Source organism: Fusarium keratoplasticum, chromosome 6 (assembly GCF_025433545.1).
Source record: "Fusarium keratoplasticum isolate Fu6.1 chromosome 6, whole genome shotgun sequence".
NCBI lineage: Eukaryota > Fungi > Ascomycota > Sordariomycetes > Hypocreales > Nectriaceae > Fusarium > Fusarium keratoplasticum.
In genome coordinates, this window is record NC_070534.1 from 3,269,241 (window position 1) to 3,290,006 (window position 20,766).

At 50.6% G+C, this 20,766-nt stretch overlaps 8 protein-coding genes and 1 pseudogene across 9 annotated transcripts, besides 1 other annotated feature; 4 read left to right on the forward strand and 5 right to left on the reverse strand.

The window, feature by feature from the left end:
• Positions 1 to 500: 500 nt before the first annotated feature.
• NCS57_00899600 lies at positions 501 to 3,136 on the forward strand (annotated as a pseudogene). The gene is made up of 2 exons: positions 501 to 2,831; positions 2,885 to 3,136.
• Positions 501 to 3,136: a sequence feature.
• A 1,066-nt stretch (positions 3,137 to 4,202) lies between these two features.
• On the reverse strand, positions 4,203 to 4,943 carry NCS57_00899700 (F-box domain-containing protein; the record flags this gene model as incomplete). The annotated part of the gene is made up of 1 exon (XM_053058790.1): positions 4,203 to 4,943. The coding sequence occupies one exon, from the start codon at positions 4,941 to 4,943 to the stop codon at positions 4,203 to 4,205; it is 741 nt and encodes a 246-aa protein (XP_052912621.1).
• Positions 4,944 to 5,460: 517 nt separating this feature from the next.
• On the reverse strand, positions 5,461 to 7,638 carry NCS57_00899800 (uncharacterized protein; the record flags this gene model as incomplete). Its single annotated transcript, XM_053058791.1, has 10 exons — positions 7,477 to 7,638; positions 7,395 to 7,415; positions 7,286 to 7,334; positions 7,163 to 7,238; positions 6,921 to 7,111; positions 6,831 to 6,865; positions 6,651 to 6,771; positions 6,257 to 6,600; positions 6,074 to 6,196; positions 5,461 to 6,018 (listed from the first exon to the last, which is right to left on the reverse strand). The coding sequence occupies exons 1-10, from the start codon at positions 7,576 to 7,578 to the stop codon at positions 5,461 to 5,463; spliced, it is 1,620 nt and encodes a 539-aa protein (XP_052912622.1). The 5' UTR covers positions 7,579 to 7,638.
• Positions 7,639 to 8,202: 564 nt separating this feature from the next.
• Positions 8,203 to 10,168, forward strand: NCS57_00899900 (uncharacterized protein; the record flags this gene model as incomplete). The annotated part of the gene is made up of 9 exons (XM_053058792.1): positions 8,203 to 8,262; positions 8,312 to 8,456; positions 8,511 to 8,661; positions 8,711 to 8,892; positions 8,945 to 9,051; positions 9,107 to 9,217; positions 9,280 to 9,684; positions 9,735 to 9,913; positions 9,967 to 10,168. The coding sequence occupies 9 exons, from the start codon at positions 8,203 to 8,205 to the stop codon at positions 10,166 to 10,168; spliced, it is 1,542 nt and encodes a 513-aa protein (XP_052912623.1).
• Positions 10,169 to 11,366: 1,198 nt separating this feature from the next.
• On the reverse strand, positions 11,367 to 14,646 carry NCS57_00900000 (uncharacterized protein; the record flags this gene model as incomplete). The annotated part of the gene is made up of 4 exons (XM_053058793.1): positions 11,367 to 11,870; positions 13,447 to 14,019; positions 14,068 to 14,137; positions 14,183 to 14,646. 4 exons carry the CDS (start codon positions 14,644 to 14,646, stop codon positions 11,367 to 11,369), a joined length of 1,611 nt encoding a protein of 536 aa, XP_052912624.1.
• Positions 14,647 to 15,557: 911 nt separating this feature from the next.
• NCS57_00900100 (uncharacterized protein) lies at positions 15,558 to 16,328 on the forward strand (the record flags this gene model as incomplete). The annotated part of the gene is made up of 1 exon (XM_053058794.1): positions 15,558 to 16,328. One exon carries the CDS (start codon positions 15,558 to 15,560, stop codon positions 16,326 to 16,328), a length of 771 nt encoding a protein of 256 aa, XP_052912625.1.
• Positions 16,329 to 16,388: 60 nt separating this feature from the next.
• Positions 16,389 to 17,842, reverse strand: NCS57_00900200 (uncharacterized protein; the record flags this gene model as incomplete). Its single annotated transcript, XM_053058795.1, has 2 exons — positions 16,389 to 17,354; positions 17,408 to 17,842. The coding sequence occupies 2 exons, from the start codon at positions 17,840 to 17,842 to the stop codon at positions 16,389 to 16,391; spliced, it is 1,401 nt and encodes a 466-aa protein (XP_052912626.1).
• A 462-nt stretch (positions 17,843 to 18,304) lies between these two features.
• NCS57_00900300 (SGL domain-containing protein) lies at positions 18,305 to 19,270 on the forward strand (the record flags this gene model as incomplete). Its single annotated transcript, XM_053058796.1, has 1 exon — positions 18,305 to 19,270. The coding sequence occupies one exon, from the start codon at positions 18,305 to 18,307 to the stop codon at positions 19,268 to 19,270; it is 966 nt and encodes a 321-aa protein (XP_052912627.1).
• Positions 19,271 to 19,507: 237 nt separating this feature from the next.
• NCS57_00900400 (uncharacterized protein) lies at positions 19,508 to 20,113 on the reverse strand (the record flags this gene model as incomplete). Its single annotated transcript, XM_053058797.1, has 1 exon — positions 19,508 to 20,113. One exon carries the CDS (start codon positions 20,111 to 20,113, stop codon positions 19,508 to 19,510), a length of 606 nt encoding a protein of 201 aa, XP_052912628.1.
• Between the last annotated feature and the right edge of the window lie 653 nt (positions 20,114 to 20,766).

The window sequence follows — 20,766 nt, forward strand, 5'->3', positions numbered from 1 at the left end:
CAGAGTCGATGGGAGATGGAGATACAGGAAGGAGGAGGGTGAGGTAGTGTTGGAGGCGATGAGCTTGGGAAGGCGAAGTAATAATGCCAACACTTGCTGCGTTAAATAAGACCAAAGCTGATGTCATATTTTTGTCCGTAATTTCCACCCTCCAAAACCACTTTACGCGTACACCACCCAGTGCCCTTAGCAGCCACAATCAATTAACGCGTCAAGTCGCGTCGTGATACGCGAAATTGCTTCCTTGTCGCTGGCCTCCACTTGGTCCCGTTGTCCCCTCGTCTCGTTTCCCTTCCAACCATCCATCCTGGCAAATTCAGCCCCTCACTCTTTGACATTCTCAACACCAATTCTCTGCGTGTTCAACTGTGTGTCTGTATACCATTTCGCAACACTCATTTGGCGCAACGTTCTTGATTGGGGCTAGCAAATATGAGGCAAGTACTTTCTCCTCAAGATGCCCCTTTCTGCGGAGGGACAGCTCCTAACACCCCAATAGTTCCCCGCTACACCCTTCTGCCAGCGCTCCGCGCTCGAGTCGCAAGCGATCGCGAACCGGAGGCGATGATACCGCTTCTCCCATGACTCTGGGGTCAAGCCCCATGCCCTCGTCCCCCCCTGCCGAGTTCAACATGGTCCATGGTGTCGAGGACGACGACGATATTGAGGAGGAGGCCCAGATCCAGGACGACATTGACGACTTGGACGAGATGGCTGAAGATGATGTCGATCTGTTCCGTGAAGGCTTCGAAGCCGATTACCGAGATAGAGAGGACGACATGTACGAGGGCATCGGCCTAGACGACGAGGGCGAATATGGTGACATGGACCTGGCTGCTCGACGACAACTCGAGGCCCAACTTAACCGACGAGATCGTGAGGTTGCACGAAGACAAAGGATTCCTGCTGCTTTTCTGCCCGGAGATGAGGACGATGGTGATATTGACCTGACTGCCCAGCCCCGGCGTCGCCGTCACCACTACGATGAAGATCCCGACGACATGATGGACACGGATATCATGGCTGAGGAATTGTCACTGGAGGCCCTTGGTGATGTCAAGGCTTCCAATTTGACCGAGTGGGTGTCACAACCTTCGGTCCAGAGAACCATCAAGCGCGAGTTCAAGGCCTTCCTCACATCCTACACCGACACATCTGGTTCCTCCGTCTATGGTAACCGTATCCGAACCCTCGGTGAAATCAACGCCGAGTCCCTCGAGGTTTCATACGAGCATCTTTCCGAGAGCAAGGCCATCTTGGCTTACTTCCTCGCCAACGCTCCCGCAGAGATGCTTAAGCTGTTTGATGAAGTCGCCATGGATGTTGTTCTCCTCCATTACCCCGACTACGAGCGCATTCATTCCGAGATTCACGTACGAATCTTTGATCTGCCTGTTCACTACACACTACGACAGCTTCGTCAATCGCACCTTAACTGTCTGGTGCGGGTGAGCGGTGTCGTTACGCGACGATCAGGTGTCTTCCCTCAGCTCAAGTATGTGAAGTTTGACTGCACCAAGTGCGGTGTCACTCTGGGACCCTTCCAGCAAGAGTCCAACGTCGAAGTCAAGATTACCTACTGCCAGAGCTGCCAGTCAAGGGGTCCCTTTACTCTCAACTCGGAAAAGACTGTCTACCGAAATTACCAGAAGCTCACTCTCCAGGAGTCTCCCGGTACAGTGCCTGCTGGTCGACTGCCGCGACAGCGTGAGGTTATCCTGCTCTGGGATCTCATCGACAAGGCAAAGCCTGGTGAGGAGATTGAAGTTACTGGAATTTACCGCAACAACTACGATGCTCAGCTCAACAACCGCAATGGTTTCCCTGTGTTTGCCACTATCCTCGAGGCCAACAATGTCGTCAAGTCGCATGACCAGCTGGCTGGTTTCCGAATGACTGAAGAAGACGAGCATCAGATCCGCAAGCTGTCCCGAGACCCCAACATCGTGGACAAGGTCATCAACTCGATCGCTCCTAGCATTTACGGACACACCGATATCAAGACGGCCGTTGCGTTGTCGCTTTTCGGCGGTGTTGCAAAGACAACAAAGGGTGCTCATCATCTGCGAGGCGATATCAATGTTCTTCTCCTCGGTGATCCTGGTACAGCCAAGTCGCAGGTCCTCAAGTATGCCGAGAAGACGGCTCACCGAGCTGTGTTTGCCACCGGTCAGGGTGCCAGTGCTGTCGGTTTGACGGCCAGTGTCCGCCGTGATCCTCTCACCAGCGAATGGACTCTGGAGGGTGGTGCTCTTGTGCTGGCTGATCGCGGAACATGTCTCATTGACGAGTTCGACAAGATGAACGACCAGGATCGAACATCTATTCACGAAGCCATGGAACAGCAGACCATTTCCATCTCAAAGGCTGGTATCGTCACTACTCTGCAGGCTCGCTGCGGTGTGATTGCAGCTGCCAACCCTATTGGTGGCCGATACAACTCTACAGCTCCCTTTTCCTCCAACGTCGAGTTGACAGAGCCCATTTTGTCCCGTTTCGACATTCTCTGTGTGGTGCGTGACACAGTTGAGCCAGCTGAGGACGAGCGTCTGGCGCGCTTCATTGTGGGATCACACAGCCGAAGCCATCCTCTAAGCCAGCAAGAGCAGGACTCGATGGAGGTTGAGCATGATACCCAAGCAGATACCCAGGCGACTAACGGTTCCCGTAAGACGGAGGGCGAGATTCCCCAAGAACTGCTGAGGAAGTACATCCTCTACGCACGAGAGCACTGCTCGCCGAAGCTGTACCATGTGGACGAGGACAAGATTTCACGACTGTTTGCCGACATGCGACGAGAGTCTCTTGCTACGGGTGCCTATCCCATCACGGTATGTCCCTAGATACTTAACTGTAATGTGCATCAGCATGCTAACGAAAGCAGGTGCGTCATCTCGAAGCCATTATTCGAATCAGCGAAGCCTTCTGCCGTATGCGCCTGTCGGAATACTGCTCGACGCAGGATATTGACCGTGCCATTGCGGTTACGGTGGACAGCTTTGTGGGTAGCCAAAAGCTCAGCTGCAAGAAGGCTCTGGCACGAGCATTTGCCAAGTATACACTGGCACGACCGGGCAGCCAGAAGAGGACTGGAGCAAACAGCCAAGCGCGACGACAGACCGCAGTTGTGGGTTAAGCCGTAGGCTGCGAACGCCACTGGTAAGATACTTGAGGCCGTGATGGCAGTAATGGCTGGGGCGGCGGTTCTGTATTTGCGGAGTGAAGGCCTGGGCATGACATGGAAATGGGCATGGTGATGATGGAATGGATATGACGGAATTGTATCATGAGTTGATTATATGTTACTAGATGTAGATTTAATGTTTGCAAGCTGGCCGTTGCACCTCATTAACCAGATCTGCAAGTGATACTTGAGTGCCATGATGAGATGGCTACTTGGGCATCTAGGGGCCACTCTCCGTCAGGATTACAGCACAATGAGAGCGCTAGATTTGACGGATGGCTTTTTGCCCAGCGGTACTGTCCCTTCAAGATAGATCGATGCTATTGATCATTGATGAGGTGCTCATCATGTCTTCGCACGAAACACCAACCCATGTCGCTGGCCTCCAACGTGGACTTGCTAGGCCAGTGATAACGGCACTTGGTGCACTCCCACAACAACATGATGCCGTCAAAGTATGTGCTGCGAATGTACATTCACCTACACCTCACCATGTTCAAGGGTGACGACATAGAGGAGACCTGGGGTGCGCGGCCCGAACATGAGGCTCTCGGTTGCTTCAACGGGCTAGGGTAGTGTTGAAGATTGTCTATTCTTCAAGGCTCCTTAACTTGCGGGTTTGGAAGATATCCCCACTGTATTAGCAGTTGCTTCACGCCAAAGCACCAGCAGATGTGATGTTGAAAGGCCCCTTTGGGGCGTAGCCGGTTCACGTGCCCAAACAACGGGGCAAACTCAGGAACGCCTGGTGGAACGAGTCTTCTTATAACGTCAGGTGGGAGGCGATCTTTGTCATAGAGGCCAACTATCAGACGACACCCCCGGCAGATGCGGCCATACTCCCGTAAGCCCGTCTTGATTAGGTAGGGTATGCGTATGGATGCCATTCCGCCATACTCGTCATCTGGGAGTGCTAGATTGATGGGTAGCATGGATAGATCGCGTCCTATCGGCGCCAGCGGAGCTTCATGGAAACCTCTGAGCATCCAGTACTCCTTGGTCTCGGCTGAGTTTCTCTCTATCCCCCGGGGCGGGGCCTTGGGGATGAGTTTGGCCAATTTTCGGGGCCGTGGACTTGAAGGGCCAGCTTCTTGACCTGCTTGGCACACACGAAGCGGATCATGCGCTTCCGTGAGATGTAGTTCCTGACGTTGTAGGTGTTGGGGATGCTATATAGGGTGGGTATGCTCTTGAGCTGCTTATCCGTCAGGTCGAAGCACTTCTTTGCCGTGTTGAGCGTCATCATATGGAAGCCTCGGTTCTTGTGCATGCACTCGAAGCAGACCCTCTCGCACGTCGGCAGGAACAGAAACCCGCCGTAGTCGAAGCAGGAGACACAGTAGCCAGAGCGGAGCGTCTGGCGGAGGAGAGCAGCCGAGTGCTGTTGCAGTAGACGAGTCTTGCCCAGGGCGATGAGGGAGTCTCCCGCGTACAGACGCATCTCTCTGTATGCAGGCATCGACTCGACAGTCTGTTTTCCTCGCAGGCAAACCTGTGTGAGGCGGAGCAGAGATTTAAAGTCGAGGTACTCCAAGATGCAGAGGAGGATTTCTGGGGGGAGAGTGTCCAGGAGGCCGAGGGGTTCCATCCGAGTCTTTGGATGGATGCGTCTCAGCTTGGAGAGTTTGAGGTCTCGGATGACCAGCATCCTATTGTGTTTGTCCTCTTCTTCATCATTATGTGTGAGTTTTGATACGAGTTCGCGGGTTATGGGTACCGGGCGTACTGGCGGTAATTGAGGCGGTCTAGATGGATCCATTGCGAGGTTGGTGATGCAGTGACGTTGAATCAATTGAGGCGTCGCCGGAATTGTTGGATTGGCTCATCACGTGATTGTGCATGACAAGGTCGCATTCACGTCGAACGGCAGGAGTTCTTGAGACAGATTTTCTAGCAGAGGAATTTGAGATAAAGTCAGGGCTCTACACTTTCATTTCACTGAGGATAGAGGGATGAGGGTCTTGGGATGTCTAGGCGTCAACCGAACAAGACTAGTCACATACCCTACTCTCAAGTGCCCGTGCCAGAGTACCTATCTAACGCAGTACCATTCAGAGATGGCAAATTGATTAGTTTTAGCGGTGTTTTATGCAGGTTTTGGATGAGGGCTTAGTAGGTAAGAGAGAGTGTCGATGCTGTTATTTCTTACTTGAACAACTACTATTGATTCAAGATACATGTGGTTGAGGTTGCCCTCAACACCCCATTCACATTCTTCCAGTAGGAATATTTTTTAACCCAAGCACTTTTTGCCAGTCGGGGTCCCTAAAAGCCGACTATGACTCGGCCTGTGTGTCTGCTTGTTGTTTGGCATGTTTGTCGGCGTCCAATGTCTGCTGGATCCTCTGGCTCGGCAACCACCGCTCCGCAGGGACAAACCACCAAGACAGCAAGGCTAGGATAGTTGTGCCGGCCATGATGACGGGTGCGTAGTTGAGAGTTTCTCCAGAAACAGGGAAGATGTACGGGGAGTAGAGAACTGCAACTACCCAGCCGTTCCAAAAGACTGCGATGACTTGGAATGGCTTGCTCAGTCGACCCAAACTCCACGCCGGCTTGGGGAAGTTTTTGGGTGTTAGGAAGAGTCGTGCCAGACAGATCAGTCCGTATGCGGCAGCCGAGGGGACACCTGCAGCGGAGACAAGCGAGGTGAAAGCAACTGCTGAGGGGAGGATGGTGCAAGTGATGACGGCGGCAACGCCCCAGACAACGAGGACGGCGTTACGGGGCTGGCCTGCGACAACTCGGGAGACCCAGCTGGACCAGGGGAGGACTCCATCGCGGGCGACAGCAAAGACTAGTCGAGAGGCGGCGAGGACAGCAATTGCAGTGTTCTATGCTTTTGTTAGGCTCTCGGTTTCGGATAGGGCTGGGTGAAGAGGAACTTACAAACCACAGTGCCATAACGCAAACAATGTTCATCACAATGTGTCCACCCTCTCCAAGAATAACGGCGTAAACGGACACGAAAGGCTGGGCGCCACCGAATGAGAAGAGCGTCTCAGCGTCAGGCTGTTGAAAACAGTCGATCAGTATCCTTCATGGTTTCGTTCATGCCGAAGGGCAACTTACAACACAAAAGAGGAAAAGGATGACAACGGCGAATCCTCCCAGACCACTGACAACTGTACTCCAAAAGATACCCCTGGCTGCTGCAATAGAGGCATTCTTGGTCTCCTCAGCCACATGGCCTGAAGCATCGAAGCCGATCAAGATTCCAGCAGTGGCCAGATAAGAAAGACACCAGTTCCACGCAGGAGGAGCTCCAGTGCCGTTGTAAGTCGTCATGAAGGCATCATGAGTAGACCGGAATCCAATCGTTTTGCTTGTGGCGATGGGCAGCCAGATGAGGTTGAGTACGAAGTCTAGAACCACTACACTGCTGGAGAGTGTAAAGATCCACTTGAAGTATCGAGCTTGTAGGGGTTAGACTAGGGATCAACTCGTAGTACTGTGAAAGACTCACGAGGAAGCAGGTTCCAGATGGCGGCGAGAGCCAGCATCACCTCGGTACAGATCCATTGCACGGCGCGGAACTTGACACTGGTAGAGTCGGATGGGAAGTCTGTGTTGAAAACCACGATTTCCTAACTCGCCTGTTAGCGAATAGTTCAAAGGAGATGGAATTAGGCAGGTTGGTACTCACAGAGAGCATGTAGTTAACTGCAGCTTGCGTGTTGCCTAGATGACCAGTTAGCTAGAGCTCAAATCGCCGACACGTGTGGTATTCACGTACTTGCACAGAACGTAGTCCAGGCAGTGGTACTCCACCATGCAACAACAAAGCCAAAGAGTCGACCAAATCGAGGACCGCCAGCCTCAGCTGCCCAAAGGTAGATGGATCCAGCCAGAGGAAGAGATGAGCAGATCTCTGCAATGACAGCCGCAGTGATGAAAGTGAAGACACATGTTACAATGTAGCTTGTCCTAATGGATCATCAGTCAAGCTAAATGGCTCATAGGTTGAGGGTCACTGACCAGTATGCTAGGTTACCGCCGGCTGCAATACCTGTTGAAAAGGTCACGCGAACACCGCCGATAAAGTACAGAGCAGCTAAGTATGGTCAGTGGATAGTCTAGAGATGGAGCGTAAGATCTAACCAAAGGTAGTCGCAAAGTTGTGGAACTGGTTGAAGCTTCTGTGCAGCACCTATCAGGGTCAGCTTCCCGACCCCAGCCTCATGCAGCACGAGAATGAGCAATGTCTTACAGGCTTGTATCCTAGGTTTTTCTTTTGTATTGCGTCAGCTTGGGGGGCCTCATGCAGGCAAGGGGGCGGTCAAAAGACGAACCAGCACAGTGTTGTCAGAGGCGTTGGCATCGAGGTCTGATGACGTCCCCACTTCCTCGCCGGACAAAATGTCCGGATTATCTTCCTGCAAGGTCTTGGTCATTGTTTTATACCAAAAGGTGTTTGATAAATGATGATGCTGTTGTTGCAGTTGGGATGTAACGTTTTGAGTTTGAAAGGGCGAAAAGCAGGAGCATCAAAGTTCCGGACCTCCCTATCAATCCATATCAGCACTTTATAAAAAAAACACCACAAATTGCCCGATCTGAAGTTCGCCGAACCGGGAAGTCGCCATCGACGCCTGGTAACACAACACCTCTTTTCCCGGCACATTCGGCACCGTTCCGCACTCTTTGGGACGTGAAACATATGGGTCTTGATCACCGTGCTCAGCCCCCGATTCGTTGCATCTACGCAGGTGCCAAGCACGTCATAGGCGAGGTGATGGTGCGATGTATTTGAGGAGCCTAGAAGAGCTCGCTTGGCCGAGAAATTCGGGTTTTATTCGTTTTTTGAGATCCATAAAGGTCCAGAATAACGGCTGAAGATCCCAGATGGAATTAGATTCAAGACGTTAGTGGCTGAACTAGCTGTCAAAACGCCTCGGGGTCTGATCCTGTCATTGTCTCAGCAGGACCGTAAAATGTGACTCCATCTTTGACATAAGATCAGATCCAGGGTCCCTGTCTCTCTTCTCTTGCCATTACCGAAAACAATTTCGGTCAACATGGCTCTTCTTAGTGTCCCGATATTGGCGGCAGCTCTTCTCGCGGCCGTGGTTATTCACGTACGACCTAATGCTAAAACTTTCGTCAAGCTGAGCTGATTGCGCGTAGAACTTGCTTCGAGTATACACTTCGCCTTTGTCAAAGATCCCAAATGCGGGCTTTGGCGCTGCTTACTCCAGGCTTGCTTGGGCCTTTCCCCAGGAGTACAAAGGAACGGCGACAATTGACCTCCCCAAACTTCATGAGAAGCTAGGTAAATCTTCTTGGGCAAACTACAGTCTTTGCAGAGCCAAGCTGACCAAAAAAGGACCGCTTGTTCGAATTGGGCCCAATGAAGTATCCTTCTACTCTCGCGAAACATACGAGACCGTGCATAAGGTTGGAAGCAAGTTTAGAAAGGACCCAAGGGTGTACGGCGAGTTCGTTCAAGGTGGTCATCCTGCTCTCTTCTCTATAACGCAAGTTCACCTCCTTTGATACGCGGAGTCACCAGCTTACATTCGGTAGAGACCCGGAACAGCATGCCAAACGGAGAAGAATCATGGGCCAGCTGTTCAGCCGGACCAAGGTGCCGCAGCTGGAGAAGCTCATCTCGTCTCACGTCAGTCGCTTCGTGCAGTTGATCCGAGATAATGGTCCGAATGTTGACTTGGCTGTGGCATCCCGTGCACTTGAGGCGGATATCATGTGTGAGTTGGATGTCGATTTCATGGTCCAACAGATAACTTACTATTGAGTTAGCTACCTTTTCATTCGGCAAGTCAATTGAGGCTATTGACTCTTGGGCGAGCGGCAAAGAGCTAGAGATGGTCGCCAAAAACGACTTAAAGGCCACCTGGATGCCAGTCGTGAGTTTCTTGCTGCTGTTCGAAATTTCTGATGCTGATTCCAGCGATTTCTTAGCTTACTAACTTTCCCCTTCTGTGCGAACTGTTGGAACAACTTGAGGACGTGATTTTCCGTGTCACTGGCGTCAGGAGTGCGTACACGAAAGGACTCGCAGAATTCCAGCAGGTAAGATGATCAAGAAAGGACAAAAAAACGCGTCAAGTCATGCTTACCAAGTCCACCAACAGTGGTGCCGGAATTCATGGAAGTCGGCTCTTTCAGAAGACTCTGAACTTGACGAACCTACCACTACGTCTCCCAACCTGATCAAGTCCCTCTGCAACTCTGGTCTACACGCTGAAACTGCCCTGTCTGAAGCCAAAGAGAATCTGGGACCGGGGACTGACACGACATCTGCGACGCTTGCTCACATTCTGTGGGCTCTGGCCCAAAACCCCGACTATCAGAAGGCTTTATATGAGGACTTGGCGGCCGTCTCCTTTTCGACTGATATGACGACTTTGGAAAGCGTGCATCGTCTTCAGGCCTGCGTGAAAGAGGGTATCCGGTGGGCTGGCGCGGCAGCGGCGATGCTTCCGAGAATCGTGCCGCCAGGGGGCATTGAGCTGCATGGAAAGTTTATCCCTGAAGGGGTCAGTGAACAAGCAAAGCCAGTTAGTTTCAAAACTGACTTTATGTACAGACGGTCCTCACCTCATCTCCTATCTGGTACCAGCATGACAAGACGGCGTTTCCCAACCCACAGGTGTATAACCCCTATAGATGGTTGACAGATGACTGCCGAGGGATGAGTGAGGATAAACTTCGCGATCGGTTCTATATCCCTTTCTCCAGAGGCGCGAATATTTGCATGGGAGCACAGTATGTCAGCCTGGCAAGCCAAATACCTTGTTTGTGGGACTAACCATCTCTAGTTTTGCATACCTGGAGTTGTACATCTCTGTATCTCAAGTCATCCGCAACTTTCATCTTGAGATTTGCAACTCTGCTCAATGTTCAACGCTGGGGAAGGATGAAGAAACCAATTGGACACCAGTTCTTTTACCGAAGCGGCGGGAATGGGTCGCTGCTGTTCCGACGGAGAAGCTTGAGGTCAAGATGTTTCCGAGGCTGTGAAATGCCTAATAGGAGCAAAGAGCAGATTTTGAGTGCACCTGTTTGGCTGTTTGGAAAATAGAGAGGGGCGTCTTGATGCTGAGCTAGATGCTTATCTAAGTTGAAGAGACTTGACGAGTCTTGGCATAAAGATTAAGTAAATTTAGAGAAGACTATATAAGGGTGTTATTTCGCCTTAGATCTTTTTGTCCTTGAGTATTTACTCATAGTAATCCTGGTCGGACGCCAAATGTCGGCCTCAGCCTGATTTCACTCTTCCGATCAACCTGCCGATTTGGCTCAACTTTGAGCTCTTGGAGATTTGTAGCTAAGAGGCCATCAAGCACATACGGCACACGCCATTAACCGGTATTGATGGCTGGTTGAGCGGGCAGTGACCAAACATGATTTGGCCTACCATTCAAGCCATGTTGAGATCATGGACCATATGTTTTCAATTATCGCCCGAATTGTGCTGGAGGCCTCTGATGAGGAACAGCGATTCTGGAGTCACAATGTTAACTATGTGGTGGAGGCTACCCGGCGCCTCTGCCATCCAAAGGGGGTGGAGGGTACGCACCATCCAAGCTGAGAAGTGGCTGGCTCTCAAGACAGATGGTCCCGAGAACAAGCTGAAGGCCATCTTTCAGGATCATTATTTGAAGATCAAGAAGGAGGCCATTCAGAATCCTGACTTTTCCAGCCAGAAAGAACAAATCGGACAACGTACCTACGAAAGGGCTACCCCTATCCTCTGCCTAGTTAAGCTGTCCAGTTTGTCTCACGACTCAGGTTTAATCCCCATATCCCCCAGGAATGCAGGCATGAGTCTTCTCTGGACCCCAGACAAAGAAATGCCGTGTAGAGATGGAGACTGCTCCGTGATATCTTCAGAAATCTACTGTCCCTTTCAGTATGTCTTTGTTTTCGTATTTAGAGGGTGACACACGCACACCGAGGAGCTATACATTTCTTCCCGTAACACGACCGTAGGGGCATCATTGAAGCAGAGTTCAGACCCTTGAAGAGTTTCACAGCTTGAGGGGTATGATTAGAGCGTTGTACGTGAAATTTGGTGGGAGAAGTACAGCTCCAGTTGAGCAAGGAGAACGGCTCACCACGGCATAGTTTTACGATTTGAAATTTCCTAGAGAGCGTATATTGTTGAAAAATTTCACGAATTTCCAAAGAATACCGTTTTTAGGAACCAATTGCTGTCTCAATCACTATCATCCCAATCCCCATCAATATCGTAGATCGAGCTATCGTAGTCAACCAGTACGACATAGTACCAGAGCTCATCCTCAGTTGGCTTTAATTGATCCAAAAATCTTGCTCTTGTTTCAGAACGGAGCTGCGGGACACAGTCAGCGAGGAAGGCCGTGATGGCCTCGACATTTGGTTCATAGCTGTCATGGCTTTGAGCCTCGTCATAACTTTGAGGGTCGCAGACATTATCCAATTCGAGAGGGCGACGGCAGTGGTATATGCTGTTCGCCTCGAAAGGTAAGAAGTACTCGAGTGCAATCCACCATGAGATCCAGAAAACTTCAAAACGGTCTGCATATGTGCGGAGGAGGCAGAGGTACAACTCAAGGTAAGAATCCAAGGCTTGTTTCAGGTGGCGGTCTTCCTCTTGGATTTCACCCCGTTCGCTGCTGCCGTCATCACCACAATCATTGCCGCTGTAGTAATCGTCATCACTGTCGTCGTAGCTATCACACTGGTGGTGAGAGCAAGTATGGGCCATGCCCAGGCGATCGAAAATCTCCAATCTGCATATATCTGCAAAGGTGTCTTTGCCAAGGGACAGCCCTAGGGAGGAGTACCGAGGCAGGTTGAAAAGCCAGCGCTGGCGATGGGTGAAAGTGACCCAGGGCCCAACACTTTGTCTGAGAATTATTCCAACTGGAGTGCAGCCCGTGGTACTACACCAACAGCTGCAGCTATCGCGTTGCTCAACTCCTTTGGGGTGAAGTTCCTGGAATATCCTCAAAGACCCGAAAAGGCTCGAGTCTTTCATAATCCGGACACAACTCGAAACCCAACTCGTGAATCCTGTGGCTCGGTTAAGGAGGTCGACATATGCTGATGATCGAGGTAGCCGGCACCCTTTTCTCAGATACCATTGAGCTAGCAAGATGGATTTCTGAGAATTAAAACCCAATATTGTTTTGATGAGAGGTGAATGGCCCTTCGCATCTAGTTCATCGATGCTGCAAAATCCGGCATTGTATAGCTTCTGAGCTAAGGCGCATGTCATGTTAGGGTGGTGGTAAAGAGTGGTCAAAGACCCAGGCCACAGGGACTTGGGCACTTGCACCTTATGAGCCTCGAGTTGCCTGAATACTTAGAGAGCTTTGTAATCAGGTGATAGTAGGGAATTATGGTGTTTATGAAGTCCAAGCCTCTCCAAACACGTCTCGAGCAGCTCCTTCGTTGCCAGTTGCTGCAGTTCCAGCCTTCTCTCAACCAACTTTTGAGCCAACAAGGAGACGACATCCGAAGAGGCTGGAATCGAGGTAGCAAAAAATAATGCATCGGCCTTCCTGACTTGATGATAGGAAAGACTGTAGCAATCAAGATCAAACAATGAGCAGCCATTGTCGATCAGTAATTCGATGCTTGGGAGATGATCCTCCTAGATGGCCGTCAAGATGGCGTCGTCCGGATTTGCCCCTGCATCCAGTAGAATTTGCAGACCGGCAGTCCAACCAACAGCAAGGCCCAAAATAGATGGTGTTTTTGTCTTCAAGTCGATCTTTTTCTGCATCAAAAGGAGACTAAGTCTTGCCTCAGATCTTTGTATCGTGGCGACACAGGCGGGATATTGGTCGTGATCTTCTGTCTATTAGTATGAAATCGCTTTTTTAGATAACCAAAGGACGGATATATTTTACCTTCCAAGAGGCTAGGATTTTTTCTGAACAGTGTTGGAAAATCTGGCCTGCTCTTCGCACCCGGGGCGAAAGGGAATGCGTTAGATCCGTGGTTTATGAGAATTATATCCAGGTTATTTTGCTGATAATGCAGACTGGTATGCAAATGGATCAACATGAGGTAGAAAATGCTTGATCTAGCTCTTGTTAGCTTTATTAGGTACTGAACAGAAGAGTCGCACAATGAGGTTGACCTACGTGTGTGTATTCGGATCAACATTACCAGCCACAAGGAGCTTCACAATATCATCTAAGACATGGAAGAGGAGCTCATGCAAATCCACAAAATCCATCGCAACCCACACAAATTTCTGCCCCTGTCTTAGCACAAGATTAGAAACAAGGTTTTTGGTGACATACATGAAGAAGAGTCAGGTTTCCAGGCGTGTGATCGCTTGGATAAGCCGTGCCAGATTCAAATGATTCACGAAGCTTTTGCAAGAGAATGTGGAAGATTGACTTGATTTCTTCCCGAATTCGGTATCCAGGCTGGCTCGAGGAAAAGCCCCTCGCCTGGAATGCCTGCAGGTCCCTCGAAGCTTCCTTGACAGCGATGAAAGCAGGAGACTTTTCTGGGTCGACCAGGTTGTGAGGGGATAGTCTTCCAACCATGGATAAGGTCCACCCGCCAAGCTGGATTCCAACTGTCATCTGGATTTTTAGATTGAGGGCACGCACGCCGCATGACCACGAAGTTAAGCCATCTTTGTGAGGACAATTCGGCGAGTGAGAGATCTCCTGGGAGCAGAAGAGTTGGAGCCCATAGATGAATAAGGACGTACTCGATCCCCAAGGACGACAAGTGCAAAGGGCGCCGTTGCGTCTGGGCCGGCGTCGACGGTGCCCAAGAGGGCTGTCGAGAGAAGTATCAGGGTCTTCATACGAGGTAAGGCGCTTCATAATAGCTGTGTTCGAGTCTATAACGGTAGATGTCTATAAGCTCTTGTTAGAAGTTAATTGTGCTTCTCATCAAGGTCAAACCGGGCGTGCCTGGTGGGCCAGTAAACTCATGCTTGTGTGAGCCGCCGTTTGAGAAACCGTCACTTGCGAGCTGGGAGTGTTAGTATATGAATCCCATACGGAGGCTGGCTCTCACAGTTGCTGTTCGACCCTGCGCAACCTTGCGTTGCTTTGATGCTGATACCACAACTGCAGGGTCGACTTGAATGACTCGATTCGGCGGCATCGCTCTGCGATGTCCTTTTCCTTGGTTGTGCTGACGACAGCGGACCACTTGCGCCTCACTGAGCTGGAGTTGTTGGCAGAAAGGCCCTCAAGGAGTAGGGCGAGCTCCTCGGATTCCTTTCTCGCGTCGTGAAGGATCGACGTGATTCGATGAGTGACATGGAGGGAGTGAACTTGCGAGTTGATGGGCCCGTCAAAGTCGCTGCTGATCATCCAGAGCAGGTCGATGAAGAGTTCCGTGTTCTTCTTGAGGGTCTCGATCTCATCGGGGATGTTCTTGAGTTTGCCGTACAGGCTGGACGACGCGACCAAGACTCGAGCGCTGAGGTCAAGTAACTGGGTGGCACCCGCTACGATCCCGAGCACCTCGGCCATGGCTTCGGTGGGAGTATCCAAAGATGGATGGATTGTGCGGTTATGGGGTTTGGGGCATTTGAAGAGTTTGCCAATGTCAGGTTTGGGGTCTGAGAACAGAGGAGAGAAAGAAACAGGGCGGGGAAGACAGCTGAGACGGGAGGAATCACAAACACCCTCGGGCTGTGCCTTGTTGTGTACTTTGGCCTCTAATTCGTCGCCGAGTTGCAATGCCAGTTGGTCAAAGGCGGAGTTATGCATGCCCAAGCCACCGCCAAGGTGGTCACCACATTCGATAAGGTGCGTGGGAATCAGGTTGTGAGGTCGCGGAACTGTACTGTTCGGGTAGCAAAAAGTGAGGCTGATTGGGCTGAAGTGTCTGATGTGCCGAGAGCCTGCTGGAAATCTGCCACACCGGTGGCATTGGCACGATGAATATTGCACTCCTGCCTGGTGAAAGACCAGATTTTTTATCATGTTAAGGAGCCCAGCCTGTGTGATTTCGAGCAGGCAAAGATGTTGATAGGACAGAACACAAGGCGAGCGTCATCTCTCCTGTAACCATATCCTGTTTGCATGCGAACACTCAATCTATCTACCCTTCAATGACTTGACGAGAAGTCAAGGGCAAGAGGGCAGTCGCGGCTACTACTTGAGCCCAGAGGGCACATACAAGAGCACAATGAGGTTATGTAATTATCGTACCATTGCTCAATAGAGGCCATTGGCGCGCTTTACTGGGGTTGATTGGGTGTCGAGGTCTGAGTTGCATGAGGCAGAAATCCCGTGGCGGCTGTGAGACGGCGCAGCAAGTTTCTAACCAATCAGGGAACCAAGGCAGACAGGAATACGACTGAGATACCAAATGCTAAAAACCAAGAAAACCGCTCTAATCACTCAACCAAAGTATCGCTATGCAACCTGTTAACACAATGTTGACCCCTATGCCGAAAGACAATACCGTTGGAGTTCTTCACGCCCAAACCTTCCACCTATTCCCAAGACTTCCACTTGAACTTCGCCAAGAAATCTGGAAGCTCGCACTACCACTGACCTCCGAGAAACCAGGAGTATGCATCCTCTCAGAAGGCATGGCATTTCTAGAGGGTATAAGCAGTCTCACAGTCAAGGAGCACCACTCGTCACTCAAGGCCGTCTGCCAAGAAGCGCGCAAGACAGCTCTTGAGACCCTCCCCATGAGACGCGACTACAATCCTCTCATCGACATTATATACATCGACCACTACAGCTTCTCTGCTTTCTGTTCCAGGGCCACGATTGATGACTGGAGCCTTGTCAGGCACATCGCACTTTCTCTCCCACTTGCAGTGATGGGTTTCAACATCTCCTTAGCCTTGTTCGGGCTGCCTGGCTTAGAGGAACTGTCGGTTGTTTATCCCAAGTCAACTGGAACTGTAGATCTGTTTGACGACGTGTCTGTCCCCGAGACGGGCCCACGAAAGCTCAGGAGGTTTACGCAGACTGAAATGTCTTGCTTTGTGATCAAGGCGGATTTCATAGATGAGACTCATGGCGGAGATGTCCCCATTGTCTGGGAAAAGGATGTTAGGACGCATCTGGACTTTGTCATGACAGGGTTGTCGCAGGAGACGTGCTCCAGTCTACTGTCGTGTTGGGATGAGGAGAGGAAGAGGTTGATGTTGACGATGCATGCGTTGTGTTTCGAGGTGGATAAGTCATGAATATGACGTCGAACTATCGTATTGTTGTGCTTCCTTTCATAATAAACCTTTAATTAATCATCAACAAGTGACGGTACATGACTGTTCCCATTCCGTGATCAGAGGGTCGATGTACTGATGCCATCCATGATCCAGTTTGCCCTTGAGGATATACAGTAGTTGAAGCGGGTACGTCGCAATGTACCAAGCTGACTGCAATTTCTTCAGAAGAAGGCAATAGTATCCGAGAAAGATCAAGGCAGCTGGATTCTCTTCTGCGAGGAGTCGGGTATACTCGATCGAGACTGTCGTCGACCAGTTGCGAACGGCAGTCCAAGTGTCGAAGCCATCACCCAAGGCTTCTGCAGACGCGAATGCATGTCCTAACTTGTGTGCTGCGTCTTGGAGAATCTCGTATTTTATAGGAGGCCACATTCCATGTCCATTTTGGATGACGGACGTCAACCTTTCCGTGATTTCAGTCACCTTCTGTTGGCCGATCTCTGTGTTGGGCTCTCCCCAGATTTGAACGAGCTTTCCAAGTGGACCAGACGCGATTATGTGTCGGTAGCCATTCACCAGATTGCACCCGTTCCGTATGAAGTATAGCCAGCTACACAAGCCATCCGGGTCCGAGCTGCAAGATCGTGTAAGGAGGAGTGTGTTATCCTGCCTCTCAGTCCCGAAAGTGTAGACAACGAGAAGATGTGAGAATGCAGCGATGGCTTCGCAGTTTGTCTCAGTCACATTCTCAATAGCTTCTAGGAATAAAGTCATGGCTTTGTTCTGATGTTCATGTGCGAGGGTGAGGTAAACTTGATCCGATGGATACTTTGTTGCGAGGTGGAGCGATGAGCAAGCCAGTACCGCGTGCATGAGGAATGGGTTGTACTCGGCGATACTGGGGACAGCGAGACGCCATATCTGTTCGTGTTGGCTTGGTAGGGTCTTGCATGTTACTGTCTGAAAGTGGTGAAGCAAGTTTTGGTCTGAAGTTCCCAATGTTGCTGTTGGACGTCTGGCTATCTCCGAGCCTTCTTGTTTTCCCTACGAACTTCATGTTATGTCAAGGACACACGGTGATGTATTGGAGTGCTCACTATTATTTTAGTTCTGTCCATCCTCGTAAAGTAGTGCAATAGGTTTCCACGGAAGAATGTCTGCAACGGTGCTGGAGTCCAGTCGATATCTGCATAGCCATGACGTCCATGTTCCGAGAGCCAATGCTTCTGCATACGCTTGGTAGAAATGCACAAGTACGCGCAGTCGGCATTGAGACATCTGAGGCCATCAAAGACTGGCAAGTAAGGAACTGGAAAGTCGATGATTCGAGCCTTGACGACATCCCCAGGCTCGCATAGTTTGTACTTGGCGGTATAAGTCGTATATGGATGTCGTGCAGATCTGTAGATCTTGTGTATATCCTTAAGATGACGATTGATGGCCTGGGGCTGGATGGCGTATTGACACTGTGTGCATACAAGAACTCGGTACTCGGGGTGATACTCGAGCAGTTTCTGAGGAGACAGCGGCATGACGACGATGGGAAACAGGGATGATGAGTTGTCATGGAACGGCACCTGAGGTTCTTAAATAACGAGCGGCTTATTAATATCCTCTACCGACTGTGCAAGTTTGATGGGCCTTGATTGGAGCATGGCCAAGGGCATCAGCTTGAAATCGACGGTGCCGTTCCGTGAGACCCACTCTTTGACTCGTATCAGGGGATCGCTTATACTCGAGACTCATGATTTCTGCGCCAATTCCACAGGGCAGGAGGAATCTTTCGACAAAGGATATGGAACGGGGCTGACAAATGTTTCAAGCAGATTGTGGTTAGGAAATGTGCCAAAAAGTCGCCGAGAGGCCAAGCCATTGCTATATAAAGGCGGCCGCGCATAGGGGGGGCGGATAGTATCAAGGAGGACATGCATCACTTGAAAGGTCTAAACCTATTGACTAACTCCTTTTACCATCTTCTATTCAAGACAACAGACATGCGTATGATATTTGGTTCTTGGGTGTTTGGCCTTCTCAATGCCACCACTCTTTCCCCTACTCCCGAGTCTGCCAATATCAACGCACGGCAGCTCATCGAACTCCCCAACGTCTGGATCGAAAACATCGCCTTGCGCTCCAACGGCAACCTTCTTCTTACAACATTTGGAAATGGCGACATATACTCTGTGGATCCCTCGATTCCAGAGGCCCGTGTCGTTGCCAAAGTCAAAGACATTGACGCCCTCACTGGGATCGCAGAGGTCGAGACGGACCGCTTTGTCGTTTCGGGGGGCATCTATGACGGAGGAACTTACTTTGAGGAGGGGTCTATGAAGATCTTGCTTGTCGACTTTCGAGAGTGCAGAGAGTCTCACCATGGTGGCCCATCAGTTCGCCCCATTCTTGAGGGCAAAGATGCCGGTTTTATCAACGGCATGACTTCCCTACCACACCACCAGCACATTGTTCTCGGCGCAGCTTCTTGGACAGGCGAGATTTGGCGAATCAACACAAAGGCTCGAACTGCTGAGGTCATCTTGCAAGACGACATGCTGGCTGCTATCCCAGCTGGGCCTTATCCTCTCGGTGTCAACGGTCTCAAAATTTCGCGAGGTTATCTCTACTTTACCAACACTGGTCGTCAGCTTTTTGGGCGCTTCAAAATCGATAAATACGGCAACAAGATTGGTGACTTCGAAGTTATATGGCAAGCACCGGCTGGCACGAAAATTGCCCCTGATGACTTTTCGTTGGATCAGGATGGGAACGCGTTTGTTGGTTGCTTCCCTGATTTGTTGATCAAGATCACCCCGGATGGTGAACAAACTGTTCTTATTAATGGGACGCTTGCCGGAGCGACCAGCACCACTTTCAGCAAAGATGGTAAAAGCCTTTTTGTCGTCACAACTGGAAAGGGAGTGGAAGGCATATCGGGTGGCCAGGTTGTTCAGGTCGACCTTTGAAGGGAGGACTCGGCCTGGTTGTCAACGTCCGCCACCACACTGTCGAGTTGCAGCCACGCGGGCTCTGTGTGAAAAGATCTGTACTGTTCGAGCAAATTCCATTTGGGTATTGCTGCAAGTGAAATTAAACAGGGGGGTCATCTAAATGCGCCTAAATAAACAAACCCACGCTTCTAAACTCTAAGTGCATCGTGATTCCATCAAGTTATTTCATCCTGGCCAGGTTCTCATCGTAGCCTACTTTCCCCAGTCGTTTCGTACACGTAACCCTGTCAATACCGCCACTGTATCTCCGAATACGTTGTTAAACCAAGCCTTGGCCTCTTCGTCGTCGCACGAATCCAGCACATCATCGCCAAGCATCAGATCTCCGTACAGGTGGGTAATAGTCCACATTCTGAGGCTGGAAACCCATCCGCCCATGTTGGGCTCCTTTATCAGCGTTCGCACGAAACTCTCGAGGAGCGACTCGGCGTCCGGGTACAGGATATTGCTCCTTTTGGGTGAGGGAGCGTCTTGGGGCTTGGTGGTGAATCTGTCTTTATACTCTGGTGTGACGGTAATGTGGGCGTAGGAGCAGGGCAACAGCACAACCCTTGCCTTTGCCTGATCATCTGTCGGGAATCTAAACCGTACCGAGTGCTTGTTGAGATTGCTGTATTGCTGGGCTATGCGAGGATGACTTTGCTGCACCTTTGGGTCTGTGTATAAAGCTGGGTCGTCACGAGGGTCGTAAGACCGAGGAGCCTCCCGAAAGCCTCTTTGCTTCAAATTCTGAGCTGCAGTGTCCAGGTTCGCATCTTCGACAACCAACATGTATTTCTGGCGAATAAGCGTCGGCATCAAGGCATTGTATCAAGAGCCTTTACCTACCTCGCAGACCAATCCAACACCAAGATTACCCACTGCCATATCTCCCCATAGGATGGCAGATATGGAATCTAAACCTTCGGATATTATTTCTATTGGATCGGAAGACATATTTGTTGTGATGTGGACTTGAAAGAACTGAGTTGCCTTGAGTAAGACAGGATGAGTTATCCAGCTATGCAAGTTGCGAACTACTGGGGCCAACTCTGAGTGTGTCAAGGCGCGAGAATCTGCTGCAGGGCCGTATCGGCTTGATGACTTTTGCGCTTCTCCGAAAAGCAATCTGATTTGATCCAGGATCCTCCAGGCCTGTTGCGAAGTAATGACATGTGGCCCATTTGCTGCGAAACGAGGGTCCGTGTTGACAGCGACGACCTCACCTCATCTACTGATGCGGGACCAGGCGATGTTGAGTTTCAGCAGGCATCGCTCGAATTCAGGGCCAAAATGACGACCCAGCTGGATTTATCCAAAGGAGTTGGCGCAGTTGTTGAATAGCGCCGCAACGCTTAGTGTGCCAGTCACCGCGTCAAAGGTTTCGGCCATAATGGTCTTGGAAAGAGAGGAGAAGAGGAATATTATGACAGCCCGATGGGATCTGTTAGCCAAGAGTTTCAAGGTCTGGC